At 43.9% G+C, this 15741-nt stretch overlaps 1 protein-coding gene across 5 annotated transcripts in view; it reads left to right on the top strand.

Annotated features, from left to right (window-relative positions):
• Window positions 1-15741, top strand: part of SEPTIN10 (septin 10) — a 67876-nt gene that overhangs the window by 20812 nt on the left and 31323 nt on the right. For 3 of the 5 annotated variants that reach the window (XM_062210076.1, XM_062210080.1, XM_062210079.1), the window contains exons 2-4: window positions 8246-8314; window positions 13615-13732; window positions 14107-14302. In XM_062210076.1, coding sequence (XP_062066060.1) covers window positions 8246-8314; window positions 13615-13732; window positions 14107-14302 — 383 coding nt within the window. Of the gene's footprint in view, window positions 1-8245; window positions 8315-13178; window positions 13228-13614; window positions 13733-14106; window positions 14303-15741 lie in introns of those variants that run through there. The other 2 variants (XM_062210077.1, XM_062210078.1) reach the window with 2 other exon arrangements.

The raw sequence follows: 15741 nt of genomic DNA, 5'->3' as shown, positions 1-15741 counted from the left end.
GTCCCTTCTTTCCACTGGGATCTCACTCACAGAGATCCTTCACACAGATCATTTGCCTGCCGCAGTGTTTGGCTTTCCGTGCCTGAAGTGCTCTCCTGGGCTTTTCAGCCAGATCCAAACGCCTTAAGGGCTGGTTCTCAGGTCAGATGCTGGTTAGGGCGTTTGTCACGCTGAGTCTGCTGAGTGGCCTGCTTCCCGTGTTGGAACATTCTCTCCTTTCTAATTCTGTCTGTTATTACCAGACATTTGGCCTAATTCTTAAGATGCCCTCATCCCACCTTGATGTGCTGGCTCCTGCTCTAGTCTTTGGCTTCCCTACAGTGCAGACCCTTGGAGGCAGCAGTGATGGCTCAGCTGACCTGGATCCTGCCTCCCCTTGTGGTTGACACAGGTTGAATTCCCAGCTCCCAGCGTTGGCCTACCAGCTCTGGCCATTGCAGGTATTTGGGGCATGGACTAGCAGACAGGAATGAGCTCTCTGTGTCTCTCTCAAACAAATAATAATAAAAAATCTTCTTTAGCCAGTGAACATCTTATCTATTTATCTTAATTTTCATGTTTATCGTTTTTAATCTTTGTAGTAAAATTCCCCATTGCCAGTATTTCAGTAGGTTCATAATATGTGCAAACTTTCCTTATCTTTGAAGATTTATCTTTTTCTGCCATGTAAAGTGAGCTGATACTTTATAAACTCCAGCCTGGTACCAGTAAGTGTGGTGTAACTATATTTTGCCTAGAAACTCGTCCTTATTAGTGTAGTGAGCTAGGCTTGACTCTGGGCTACTCAGTGTGTAAGAGCTCAAGTCTTAGAGGATGACGGAGACATTAAGAGGAATGTGAATCACCACTGGGCGTGTTGTCTTTGTGTGTAACCCTTACCCATTCGACTAAAGATATTGGTGATTTAGGTGGAGGCTGCCTGAGGGATCCAAGGTGCCCATGGCGCCTTAAACCGTAAACCTCGTGTCTCCAAAACTGCATCAGAGCTGTGCTTATTCTGGCTTCACACTTCATCTACCCAGTGAGCTTAGCGGAAGACACGTGGAGGTGCTTCTGGAGTTTCAGTGAGGCAGAGCTGGGCCAGCCGCCTCCTACCCTCTGCAGCCTCACCTCTCCCTGGGCTTGAATGACAGAGCAGCTCCCCCGCCGTACCAGCCATGCTTACATCTTTTGCACACACTGATTCCTCTGTCGCTTCGTTATTGGCTGGGAAAATTCCTGATTTTCCTCAGATGTCAGCTCAGCCCTTGTCTTAGCAGTACCTTCCTTGACTATACAGAGGTCCACTAGCACTCAGGTGTCCCGCCAGTACTGAAGCTTACGTTCCAAGTAGTATTCTGTTTTGATTGACAGCGTGTGGGGTCTGTTGCTCAAAGGAAGGCTTTTTAGTGAATATCGTATCCATTTGTGGAGGAAAGCAGTGTGTGTGGATAGACGTCACACTTACTCCTTAGTGTTCTTGTCTCAAGTGTTCCTTGTCGACTTTGAGTAATTCTTTCTTCTGCCTTCCTCATACCTTTTCTCAAATTTGACTGGCTTTGCTATCCTCTAGCCTGCGTGCAATGTGCCTCCTCTGCTGGGAATTCATGCCATCCACTTTGCTTTGCTTTTCTTTTTTTTTCTCTCTCTCTCTCTCTCTTTTTTTTTTTTTTTTGTTCTTTTTTCTTTCTTTCTTTCTTTTTTTTTTCTTTACCATCCACTTTTCATCTAAATAAGCCTGGAGGTTTGGTCCCACAAGTCTTCCCACACCAAGATGCAATTTTCTGTTTTTCCTTAGTCCACTCTGTCTGTATGTTCAGTTTCTGTTACTGGTTCTTCATTCTTCACTACATCACATACCTTTTCCTCCTTGCTGGCTGGAAGTTGCAGTCGTAAAATCTGAGTAGAAAGAGACTTTGGAAAGTTGTTGTCACTTTCTGTGTAGTGCAGAAAGCTCTGAGCTGCCCTGCGGACAGGACATGACAGTGCTGCTGCTGTCTGAGCCCCTCAGGGTCCACACCCGGCCCTTCAGGGGCAGCTCGCTCCCCTCTGGTTAGACATCTCTCATCCTCCAGTAGCTTCCTCACTTCTGCCTCTAGTCCATACCTGGACCCTGGTTTCCCCTGGGAGATTCATTTCTGTAAGACAGGCTGTAGATGTCGGCATGTACTCTGTTCACTGTTGGAACAAGTCTGGTTCTTGACTCACAGTCATAAAATAATTTCTAGAACATTCACAAACTTAAATGTAAGACAGGAAACCATAAAAGTGCTTGGAGAAAATTTAGATGCATTTTGCTAACCTCAGCGTGTGGAAGGATATTCTGAGCTTTACGATTTAAAACAGAGAAGATTGATGGATTGGATTCTGAAAACTGAAAGATCAGTGAAAGACCAGGAAAAGGTATTTGTAATACAAATGACAAGCACAAAGCTGTATCCAACAGCTCTGGTTGATAAACATAAAAGGTATATCATAATAGACAAATGGAGGAAAAACATCAACCGTGAAAATATACTAGAAATGGCCAATAACCTGAAAAAAAATTCAAAATACTGGAGTCAGAGTAGCATATCAGTTTTTTGCCTATCAAATGGATACAATTTTTTTTTTTTAATTTTTTTTGACAGGCGGAGTGGACAGAGAGAGACAGAGAGAAAGGTCTTCCTTTGCCATTGGTTCACCCTCCAATGGCTGCTGCGGCTGGCGCGCTGCGGCCGGCACACCGCGCTGATCCGAAGGCAGGAGCCAGGTGTTTCTCCTGGTCTCCCATGGGGTGCAGGGCCCAAGCACTTGGGCCATCCTCCACTGCACTCCCGGGCCATAGCAGAGAGCTGGCCTGGAAGAGGGGCAACCGGGACAGAATCCGGTGCTCTGACCAGGACTAGAACCCGGGGTGCCGGTGCCATTAGGTGGAGGATTAGCCTGTTGAGCCACGGTGCCGGGCCAAATGGATACAAATTTTAAAACTGTTAATTCCAGTATTGATGAGTGTATAATGAAATGGGCGCTTTCATATATTAACACTGGCAATGTAAGCAGGTGCATTCAGTCTTTTTGAAGGGCGGTTTGTGAGTGTGTTTCTAGCTTAGACCAGGAATTACATTCTAGGAATGTATCTGGATGCTGTTATCAGATGCACAGGAAGATTGGTGCAGTACAGGTGTGTCAGTTGGAATCCTGAAAGCCAACACTGAAGAGGTGGAGCTAGCTGTGTAAGAGATTTTCTGGAAGTGGGTGGGGAGGGAGGTGAAAATTAAAGAGGGAGGGAAAGCCCCAAAGTTACTTTAATGCCTGTGCAGGAACATGATGCAAATCACTACAGATCTGACATAGTGTGGGCCAGACTGCCCTATCCTAGGGTCTTGGTGGGTTCTTGCCGTGGAGCCTACAGGCTCTCTAGCTGGAGACGGTCTGCCAACTGCATTATTTCAAGCCAGAGGACAAGTTGTTGCTTGAAGGAAGATCTGAGTGAGGGCACAGTGTTATTAAGACAACCTGGCAGCGAGCGGGTTGTGGGTGGTGGGTGTGGTGGTGAAGTTGCTGCTTGGAGTACCTGGATTCAGAGTCTGGCTCTGCTCCCTATTCCAGCTTCCTACTTGTGTGCACTGTGGGAGGGAGCATTCGGTGGCTCAAGTGGTTGGGTCCCCATCACCCACTGAGACCCAGATTGGATTCTTGACTCCTGGCATTGGCCTGGTCCATCCCCAGCAGTTGCAGGCATCTGGGGAGTGAACTAGTAGAGGAGCTTTCTCCTTTTCTAAATATATAAATAAATAAATTTAAAAGCACAAATTAGTATCTTTTAACATTTTCTAATTTAAAATTTTTTTCTGATTAAAGAGCAGAGTAAAATTGCATTTGTATTTTAAGCAGCCATGTTACACTGCAAGCTTTTGTTAAGCTTGAGATCCTTGTTTTATGTGAACCAATATAAAGAATTTCCAGATCTTGATGACCTTTTTTTTTGTTAAAGATTTTTTTATTTATTTGAAAGTTAGAGTTAGAGAGAGAGAGAGAGAGAGGGAGAGAGGTCTTCCATCCGCTGGTTCACTTCCCAGATGGCCGCAACGGCCAGAGCTGCACCAACCTGAAGCCAGGAGCCAGGAGCTTCTTCTGGGTCTCCCACGTGAGTGCAGGGACCCAAGCACTTGGGCCATCCTCCATTGCTTTCCCAGGCCACAGAGGAGAGCTGGACTGGAAGTGGAGCAGCCAGGACTCGAACCAGTGCCCATATGGGACGCCAGCATTGCAGGTTGCGGCTTAACCCACTATGCCACAGTGCCGACCCCAAACTCTTTAGGCTAAATATTAGATTTGTATTTTTCCGTTAACTTTTGTATTTATGGAAGTGATTAAAAAAAGTGGTAAAAGGAGGTGACATTTTGGTGTCTGGGACCACCCAAATCTCTGCTCTGGCCCAGCCCAGGGGACACAAGCAGGACAGGCACTAAGGAGGCCAGCGCCTACCCAGGCTTAGTGATTCCAGCTGAATTCTTTTCTTTTGGCTGGCTTGTAATTTATGACCTGCTTTTAGAAAATTTTAGTTTAGCACTATTAACTTTATTTTAAAGTTTCTTTAACCTTAAGATTTTATAAAATGGGCTCTTTCAAAGTAATGTTTTAACCCAGACATCCCTACCCTCCTGAAACCCATGAAATAGGCCAGGTAACGATTATTTTGACCACGCTCTCATTTTTTTCTCTCTGTATTTGTTGGTCCTGAAGAACTCCCAAGAAACACCGCATAGAAGCCCAGGAGACAATTTAAAAGCTTTGTTTTTATTTCTTGGATTAGCGAATAGAAAGAGAGTGAACTTAAAGTGAAACTATCATGAAACCAGTCTGTTCCTGGAAGCTGGTTGTTCTCCTAAGGAGAGGCAGGGAGGCGTTGTCAGGCGAGTTTCCCAGCAGTGTAAGGAAAGTTGTTATCTGGGTCCTCTCGGAGCTGACAGGAAAGGGCTGGGGTTCTGTCCATGGGTCATGTCCCTCCCTGCCGCACGGCCTGCCTGCAGCCCCTGCTGAGATTTTAAAGAGGCAGTGAACCCATCTTTCTCCAGCTCCCCCGTGTGTGGTGGCACCGCTTCTAATGAGTCTTGAAATACTATAACTTTTTTTAAAGAATGTGTTAGACTGAACTCGGAGTCAAGTTGCTGTGTTAGGTTTTTCCTCTAGAAGAATGTGTGTGTGTGTGTGTGTATACATGTATATACTTAGATGTGTATTTTTGTGTATATAATGTGTACATTTAAAATATAAACAAATTGACAGTAATCAGGCTTAGGTTGTGATTTTGCGTTTTGAAAGCAAGATTGTGATTCCATGTCAGTTCCTGTTTGTCCGAGGTACGTTACTGCTCCTCCGGTCCAGTGTCCAGCATCGTGATTTGCATATGGAAATAGGTGGGCAGTGATGGAACAGATGTTTCTTTTTAGTTTCGGATTTATGAACGCTGCAGGACAGTCTGTTTGCTCAGCTCTGCCATCTTGTTCCTTCTTCAGCATGTTCTACTAATTTATTAAGAAGGGTTTCTGGTGTAAAACTTGTTTTGGAAATTTGACTATCAAGTAGCACCGATGGAAAATATTAAAAACACTATTTATAGTACTTGGAGAAATCGCATAGAGTGCTGTATTCCCAGTTTATCTAGTGCAGGCCTCTGAACAGGGCCCTAATCAGATATGTTCTGCAGCGCTTCTTAGCCTTTACCAAACAGGCTCGAAATGACACATCCAGCGTACCCAGTCTGCCACTCCTGTATTCCCTGCTCTGTGTTCATAACTAGCCTGAGACCATTGAACCTTTTTTCCCAGCAGATTCTTAGACTCTCTGTGTACTTTCTCCGGGTAGGAAGTTCTGCCTCCTGCTAGTGCTAGATACCTTCCGTGTGTCCTCTGGTGCTGTCCCCTGGCATGGCGTCACTGAGATCTGCTCCTGCTCCCAGTGGCCCCTGTCCCTCCGCGTTCCCCTGATGCCGGTGTTGATCTGCTGTGGTGCGCATCTCCTCCTGTCCTGATCCCTACTTATGTGCCACACGGTGACGGGTGGAGGGGCCCTTTCAGAATGGCAGAGGGGGAGGGCGAAGTATGCTCAGTTAAAAACTAAAACCTCAGGCCAGTCATGATGTGCTGTGTATTATTGTATACTTTCCACTTTTCTCATCATGAAAACAGGACCAGTGCTTTTATGTTCATCGCCAGACTTCTGTGGTATCCTTTTATCTATATGTGGGCACCTTCCAACTGACAAGAGCCATGTTGGGCAGACGTGTTCGTTTATTTGCTCAGGATTTGAAAACTCTGTTGTGTATAAGGTTATGTCAGAGAGTTAGCCCTCAGAAGCAGACGTGCCAGAGAAGGGTTGTTGGTCTTCTGTAGATGTCATCATCATGTTGTATCCAGTGTCAGTGTGTCTGCGTATTTGTGTGCGTTATGAGGGTGAAGGGGCAGCATCCCGACTCCAAGGGCCTCCCTTCCGTCATCTGTGTGGGCAGAGCTGTTTGAGCAGCACAGTTCATTGTGATTACAGACAAAGTGACTGTCTAGAGAGTAGCCACATACATAGTGTGAACAATAGAAGACTAAACCACAGAAAGAATGGGGTGGATGTACATCCTAAGGAGTAGAGGATTTCAGACTTACAAGAGGCAAAGAGTTCTGAATATTGGTCACACAGCAACACTGTTTGTGTATATAAACAGAAATGGTTAAGATGAGGGGTAGGTGTTGTGACAGGGTGTGTGTTGTGGCACAGTAGATTAATTCATCACTTGGGACTCCCACATCCCATATTGGAATGCTGGTTGAGTACTGACTGCCCTGCTTCTTCTGTAGCTACTTGCTAGTACATCAGGAAAGACAGCAGACGATGGCCCAAGTACATGAGTTTTTGCCATACCATGTGGGAGATGCTGATGGAGTTCCATGCTCATGGCCTTTATCTGGCCCAGCCTTAGCCTCAGCTGCCATGGGCATATGGAGAGTAAACCAGCAAGTAAAGATCTCTCTCTCTCTCCCTCCCCCCCTCCCTCCCCTGTCTCTCTCTCTCTCTCTCTCTCTCTCACACCCCTCTCTCTCCCTCTGTCTCTCTCCCTCTCTCCCTCTCCCTCTGCCTCTCTCTCACCCCTCTCTCTCCCTCCCTCTCTCTATCTCCCTCTGTCTCTCTCCCCCTCTCTCCCTCTGTCTCTGTCTCTCTTTCTGTCTCTCTCCCTCTGTTTCTCTCTGTCCCTCTCCCTCTGTCTCCCTCTCTGTCTCTCTCTCTGTCTCTTCCCTCTCTCTCTTCCTTTCTCCGTCTCTCTTCCTCTCTCTGTTTCTCTCTCTCTCTCTCTCTCTCTCTCTCTCTCTCTCTCTCTCTCTCTCCAGATTGCAGATGCTGTTTCACTCTATGTCATCGCTTCTCTGTGCACACATTCCTCTGGCATGTACTTAGCAGGGCCCATTCTCCTAGGTGAAGTCCACACCACATCCACGAAGATACTGCAGACTTGAGGTCACAAGATCCCAGCAGGATCAGGGACACGGGAGGCAGGGGTCCCAGGAGGTGGGGTCATCAGGGAGGTGAGCGCACCTCCACCTGTCCAGAGGCTCAGGCCACGGGAGGATAAGGCAGCTTCAGACCTGAAGTGAGGTCTGCCCCTCCTCCCGTAATTTTGTCATGTAGACTGTGGGACTAATAATCTGTATAGCTCAGATGTACTGCAAGAATTAAGTGAGCAACTGTGCTTATTAATGAGCTATTACAGCGAAGGGCACATAATAGGAGTTCTGTAAGTGCTAATTATTTTTATTTCGGTTGGATGACTAAGGGACTTGTTCAGTTTCAAATGCTTTCCCAACTGTGCTGCAGTGGTAGCATTCTTTAAACTTCTGTTCCCCTGGCATGCTACATACTCATTTTGAGGGCCTTGTTAGCTCCAGAGTAGTTCTTAAGTGAAATCGCTTATTTTGTCTTTTTAATCCTATAAAGTCTTTTTAAATATAAGTACTTTTTTTGTCCTCCTGCTTGTAAGTGGAAGTTTTCCACTTTACAGTCTTCTGTGGGTGTGAGTGCATTACTGTAATGTTGAATATTATATATTATGATTTACTTATGCAGCAAGAAAGCCACAATACTGAGCATCAACTAATAATATGGACTACAAGTCAAAACTTGATTATAACAACAAGGGTTCTAATGAACCCCTTTGTAATATAAATATATTATTTAGAGACAGGTTTTTAGGATAAGGATTCTGTTTTTTTTCTAAGTCTCTTCTCGTCTTTTCCAGCACTTTCAGTCTCACATGGCAGCGAAAACAGCTTGCATGCCCTCCCAAGGATCTGATGAGGAGCAGAGAGTGAGTATATCTTTAAGTAGATCGCATGGCATACTCTAAATGCTTGAATATGAATTAATTTTCTGGTGATTGAAGTGAAAAATCAATAATGGATTGAATGATTGTTGTGTGGCCATGATGGTCCTAATTTGGCATTAAACAAATGTTCTATTTCTCTTTTGTTATTTACTTACTTTGTTTGTGACAGTAAACAAATAAAAACTCCAAGTACTTCAGTGGCATTCAGTAGAAAGACCAGCACTGCTTTTTATTGGGCACTCTGCAGAGCGTGCTGTTTGCAAGCCTGCCTGGCACTTTCCTGCAGATTAGACCTGATGTGTCCGAGGCCCTTGTAGCGTGCCTTTCTGAGCAACCTGGATAGTAGGAATGGTTTTTGGTAATTACTGTTAAAACTTATGTTTAAAAAGAGGTAGTAACTTAACCTTGGTAAAAGAGGGGAGTGTTACTTTTAATAAAAAGACATGTAAATACAAACATGAATAATTCAGTAAATTAAATATCTTCCTTTAGTCCCATGCTCCAATAGCTATAATACTTTCCTGTTTCTGCCTCTTCTTCCCATACATCCCCTGGTCCCACAGTTTACCCAATCTTAGTTTGACCACCAGGTTACCTTTTTATTTTTTTTCTTACTGGTAATAACAATCTGTTCCATCCTTATTTTATCACTTTGCAGACTTCCTGAATTCCCTTAACCTGCTTTCCACCTCATGGCTTTGTCGAGTCTGCTGTCAATGTCACTGGTAATCCTTGGCACCAGTCTGTCGAGTGGCTGCCATCCAGTCGCCTTCTCTCTGGCCCCTCTTCGCATCACATCTTGTGGACCACAGGCTCATTGTTTAAGCTTCGTTTGTTCCTTTGACATTGCAGTTACATGGTTTCAGAACCACAAGGGATCCTAGAGGCCATATAGTTAACCTTTATGTAATAAACTTATTCTTAACAGAGGGAAAACTCTAGCAGGTGTCTTTTCATTTAATATTTAATTTATTTAAAAGGCAGAAAGAGAGAGAGAGGGAGAAAGAGATCTTCCAGCTGCTGGTTTACTCCTCAAATAAATGCCTACAGTAGCCAGGCTGAAGCCAATATCCCAGAGCTTCATCTGGGTCTCCCATGTGAATGCCAGGGACCCAAATATTTGTGTACTGACCTGCCTGCCTCTCGGAGTGCACATCAGCAAGCAGCTGGAATTGGAACGGGAGCCAGACTTGAACCCAGGCACTCCGAAATGGGATGTGGGCATCTTAATCGTATGCCTGTTGCCTCCCCACAAGCGTCCTTTGAATCTTGAACACTTTCAGGACAGGGTGCATAGTGCTTGCTCACTCTCTCTTTAAAAAAAAAAAAGCCATAATGATAACATGCTTACAGGACTAAAAGGACCCAGAGCACAGCAAGAATATCCTGTGCTGGCTTGCTGTTGCTGACAGGTTATCACAAATTCAGCTGCTCCAAACAGCACTTGTTTCTTGGCTCACAGTTCAGCAGCTCACCTGGGGTCTCCGCTCCTGTCTCCCACTCAGGGTGTCATCCAGAGGTCTCCCAAACTCTCCCAGGTTGATGGCAGGATTGAGTTCCTGGCTAGCTGGGAGCTGCTATCAGCTCCTAGAGACCCGTCTCGGGTCCTTGTCATGTGACTGCCTCCATCCAAAGAGCTAGCAAGGGAGAACTCTTGGACAGCAAGTCCCCCTCCTGCCTCAGATCTCTTTGGCCAGGAATTACCCAGTTCCCTTCAAGGGGTCACCCTTGTTAGGTGAATCCCATCCAGGATGGCAGCATTTGGACCTCAGTCCGTCCCATCTGCAGTCTCTTCTCAGGAACACCGACATCAGTGTCTGGCTGAATAGCTGGAATTTGTGTGAACCCAGATGCTTCAGTCTTGGAGGCCGTCTCAGGTGTCTAGTCACCATGTACAGTAAAAAGTGATTCTTTCTCATCCCAACTTCCAAGTTCGCTTCCCAGTAAACACTCTTTTTTTAAAGATTTATTTTAGATCAGAAGAGGAGCAGCCGGGACTAGAACCAGCACCCATAGGGGATGCCAGCGCTTCAGGCCATGGCTTTAACCCGCTGCACCACAGTGTTGGCCCCGTAGTAAACACTCTTTAAGAGTCTGTCACTCTCCTTGAGACAGTTTTGTCCACAATCATATATATATAAGAATATATGAAAGTACAGATATTTATTTTTCCTGAAAATAAATCATTGTTTGGATGCTTAATTTTTGAGATTGACTCATGTTGTGTCTGTCAGTGGTTTACTGTTCCATTGTATGGCTGTACTACAGTTTGTTTATCCTTTCACTATTTATTGGACACTTGGGTTGTTTCTTGTTTTTGACTACTGGGAATAAAACCGTTGTGAATATTTGTGTGTATGTCCTTCATGGACATACTTTTATTTATCCTGGATACCTCCAAGTTGGGATTTTTTTGATTGTTTTAGTGATGTGTGTTAAACTTTATAAGAAAATTGCCAAAGTCTTCCAGAGTGGTTGTACCATTTTGCATCACACAGATTTATAAGCATTGTAGTTGTTCTTCATTACCACTTACACTTGACATTATCAGCCTTTTTGTGGTTATTCAGTGCTGTAGTACTAGTTTAATTTAAATTTCCTTGCTAACTAATGTTCTGTATGTCTCATTTGGTCTTTCATTTTTTTTCATTCTTGCCTTCTTTTGGATTAATACATCCTGTATTTTATGATTCCATTTCATCTCCAGTATTGGCTTATTAGCTATGCCTCTTTGGTCCTTGTTGTTGTTGTTATCTTAAATAGTAATTGGTTTAGGCTTTAATGTATCACACCCTTCAAATAATATTGTAGTATTTTGTGGATGATATAACAACCTTAAAGCAGCAAACTTGTGTTACTCCTTTCATCTTTTTTACTTCTGCATGTGTCTTATAATTCATTATTTCTTGTTTTTTTACTGCTTTAAACAGTTGAGTACTCAAAAAATTAAAACAAGCAAAAAACTGTCTTTGTCCACACATTAGCCTCTCTGGTTGGTGTGAGTTTTCATCTGTTGTCATTTTCATTTCTTTTAACATTTCCTGTGGTGTAACAGCTGACAGTGAATTTTCTGATTTTGTTTCTTCAAAGATTTCTTCATTCTACCTTCATCTTTGAAAGATGTTTTCATTTGATGTAGAATCCCAGGTGGTATTTTGGTGGTGGTGGTAAGAAGGGAACTTTTTATAGATGTCTTTCTGTTTTCTGGTTCACATTTTTTCTTATGAGAAATCTGCCTTATTTTATATGCATAAAGTTTTTCTTTGTTTTTAAGTGCTTTGCTATAATATGCGCAGATATGGGTTCTTTGAGTATTTCCTGTTTGTCCAAGTTCATGTTTAGAAAATTTGGAAATTTTTCAGTCACTGTTCTTTAAGTTATTGCATAGACTACCCCACCACTACCCCCACCCTCTTTCTTCATCTCCTCCCCTCCATCTCTCACTTTTCTATCAGGTATTCTAGTTAGAGGTGGGTTAGGCTTTTTGATGTTAGCTCACAGGTTTTTGAGGTTCTCTCATAGTTTTTTTTTTTTTTCTGACAAATTTTTAGCTGTATAGTGACTTTTTAAAAAATATACTCTTTCTTTATTTGAAAGGCAGAGTGACAGAGAGAGGGAGAGACAGAAAGAGAAAGAGATCTTCCATCTGTTGGTTCACTCCCCAAATAGCCACAATAGCCTGGGCTGGACCAGGCCAAAGCCAGGAGCCTGGAACTCCATCCAAGTCTCCCACCTGAGTGCAGGGGCCCAAGTACTTGGGCCATCCTCTGCTGCCTTCTCAGGTGCATTAGCAGGGAGCTGGATTGGAAGCAGAGCAGTGGGCACCCGAACCTGTGCGTCAGTGAGGGATGCTGGTGTTACGGGCTTAACTCAGCTTAACTCACAGCCCCAGATAATAACTAACAACGTTTTCTTCCTCTGCTTGGTAGCTGTTAATAACTATTCAGTTAATTTTTTTTTATCTTGGCTGTTGCATTCTTCCATCCTAGGAATTCCACTTGTTGCTATTTATTGTCTGAGAACTGTTCTTCATGCCTACTGTACTTCCTTATCATGTCACCGTTGTATCTGCCTTTTTCCTCTAGATTCTTCCACGTATTTATCAGTTATTTAAAATTCTTGCCTACTGTTCCACATCTGGTTCACTGTGAGTCTATTTCTGTTGGCTGTGGCTTGTTTCCTGCTGTAGCAATTTGTATGGTGCTGTGGGTTTTGTAGAGGTGCTGGATTGTTTCCTTCTTGAGGAGTGTTGAGCTCTGTAACACGCAGTGAGGTTACTGGCTGATCACACTGAGCATACTGAGCCTTGGTTGTGGACTTTGTCAGGGTGAGTCTGTTTCAGTTGTGCCATCAATATCAGGTAGCATTTCTCATTCCTGGACTGTGGCCTGCCCTTCTAAAGTGGGCCCATCCAGGGCTAAAACCTGAGGAGTTTACCAAGCTTTTGCAAAATGCAGGCTTAAAATCCAAGCTCTGCCTGTCTCCCTAAGATGGCATTCTTCAATACTCTGATTGGCGCCTCCCAGTTCCCTGTCTCCCCACCCCGTCTTTGTTTCCCTCTGTACCTGTGCAGTTCAGTGTCAACTATGGATTTGAGGGTGGTTTGCTTGCGGATTTTATATTCCTTCTCCTTTCTGGGGTTTTCTCCCTTAGGTTTCAGCCAGTCTGCCTATCCAAATGCCAGTTGATTCTTAACCCCTTAAACACTATCCCTTCCTTCCTGTGCCATTATAACCTGGGAGGCCTTCCAGGGGGCAGCTGGATGAATGCACATCTCCCCTGACAGGTTCCTTTCCCTGAAGAGTTTCATTCCTTCCCATGTCTGTCTGCTTTCCTTTTACTCCAGGGTTTTGAAGAGTTCTTTTAATTGTTACCAGCCGGGAGGTGAGTTTAACGTAAGTTCCTCTGCTGTTACTGGAGCTAGAACTGTCTCTAATTATGTGTTGTGCTTTTTTTGCACTTGCTATTTTAATGTAAGAATTTTCCAAATTCCTAAAAATTTATCTTAAGCATTTAATGACTTTAAACCTTTTATCCTGTGAATGACTATGCCATAGTTTACTTAGGTATTTTCCTGTTCTTGGAAATCCCATGTTTACTCTTAAAAATAGTGCTGGGAAAGAAAACTTCGAGAGTCAGGACACATTTCTCACAAACACTTAATCGGGTATAATGATTGTAAAATTTTTAGTTCCTTTGATAAATTTTATTTATACTTTTAAGTGTGTTTTTAGTCTGTTTCAATCAAAGTTTTTTTTATTGTTATTTTTGTTTTCCTTTAGAAAAGAGAAAATGTTCGTTCCTTGACTATGTCTGGCCATGTTGGTTTTGAGAGTTTGCCTGATCAGCTGGTCAATAGATCCATTCAGCAAGGCTTCTGTTTTAATATTCTGTGCGTGGGTAAGGGCCGTTCTTCCTCCAAATGCATCTTCATATTTCTTTCTACGCACTCCATTCCGGTCATTAGCTGAGCGGTGCTATGTTGTCACTTTGAGATCGTGATCCCAGTTTCTCTGTTATCTAACTTCTGTTTTCTTTTCCTTAGCTTTAAACCTTTAACCACGTCAGTGCTCCCTGCAGAGTCCTCGCGACTTAACATGCACACTCACTTCTGCGCTCTGCTAATGACCCGGGCCAGCCTCAGCATGCATTTCTTTCATGGACAAGCTGGCCTTTAAAGCATCTGGGTCCTTGAAACCGTCCTGGGAGCTGACCTTGTCTTTCTTCTCAGCCATCCTGTGCGCCGGTGAAGATGGTACTTCTGTTTCTTTTAGGGGAGACTGGAATTGGAAAATCAACACTGATTGACACATTGTTTAATACTAATTTTGAAGACTGTGAATCCTCCCATTTTTACCCACATGTTAAACTTAAGGCTCAGACGTATGAACTCCAGGAAAGTAATGTTCGATTGAAATTGACCATTGTGAATACGGTGGGATTCGGTGACCAAATAAATAAAGAAGAGAGGTAAGTGTTTTTTCAAAACATTTGCCTACTTGTCCCATGAGCTATGACTTGATTCTCCATACTTTTGTTGACAGACATTAAGTTTTTAGTAATTAAAGGGTGTTGGGCCTGTGTTGTGGTGTAACAGGTTAAGCTGCCACCTGGACTTCCCACCTTAGAGCCAGTTTAAGTCCCGGCTGCTGCACTTCTGATGCAGCTCCATGATAATGTACCTGGGAAAGCCGTGTAAGATGTCCCAGGTGCTTGGGCACCTGCACCCACGTGGGAGACCAGGATGGAGTTCCAGGCTCCTAGCTTTGGCCTGGTCCAGCACTGGCTTTTGTGGCTATTTAGGGAGTAAACCAGTAGATGGAGGAATTCTCTGTCTCTTCCTCTCTCTCTAACTCTGGCCTTCAAATAGATAAGTAAATCTTTACTCCCAAAATATTTAAGCAGTATTTTAGTTTTGGTCAAATTTTTCTAGCCACTTGTCTGATTTCTTTATAATAATTTGAAGGGCATTATTTCATCAAAGATTTCAGTTATTTCCTGGTATGCAGATTAAGTATATATTAAATGATTGGTACTAATTTTCAGGCAAGAGTTACTGAGAGAAACAAATACAAGATGTGTGTGTGTGTGTAAAGTATCACTATGCATTTTTTATTTATTTTTTTGACAGGCAGAGTGGACAGTGGGAGAGAGAGACAGAGAGAAAGAGAAAGGTCTTCCTTTTCCATTGGTTCACCTCCCAATGGCCACTGCAGCCACATGCCGCGGCCGGTGCACTGCGCTGATCCGACGCCAGGAGCCAGGTGCTTCTCCTGGTCTCCTATGTGGGCGCAGGGCCCAAGGACCTGGGCCATCCTCCACTGCGCTCCCGGGCCACAGCAGAGAGCTGGACTGGAAGAGGAGCAACCGGGACAGAATCCAGTGCCGCAACCGGGACTAGAACCTGGTGTGCAGGCACCACAGGCGGAAGATTAGCCTAGTGAGCCACAGTGCCGGCCTACTTTTTTTTTTTTTTTTTTTTTGGTAAAATTCTAACAATAAAAGCTAGTTATGGGGCTGGCACTGTGGCATAGTAGGCTAACCTGTGACAGCAGCATCCCAGATGGGCGCCGGTTCAAGTCCTGGCTGCTCCTCTTCTGATGCAGCTCTCTACTATGGTATGGGAAAGCAGTAGAAGATGGTCCAAGTGCTTGGGCTCCTGCACCCATGTGAGAGACCCGGAAGAAGGTCCTGGCTCCTGGCTTCAGATTGGCACAGCTCCAATTGCAGCCATTTGAGGGGTAAACCAATGGATGGAAGAAGATCTCTCTTTCTGTCTCTTCCTCTCTCTGTAACTCTACCTCAAATAAATACAATCTTTTTTTTTTTTTTAAAGCTAGTTACATCATTAAACTGCAGAAAAGCTTTGGAGCTTATTTTTCTTTTTTCTTTCTTTCTTTTTTTTTTTT

The sequence above is a fragment of the Lepus europaeus genome, chromosome 13, assembly GCF_033115175.1.
Source record: "Lepus europaeus isolate LE1 chromosome 13, mLepTim1.pri, whole genome shotgun sequence".
Lineage (NCBI taxonomy): Eukaryota > Metazoa > Chordata > Mammalia > Lagomorpha > Leporidae > Lepus > Lepus europaeus.
This window is presented reverse-complemented; position numbering and strand designations above follow the sequence as displayed.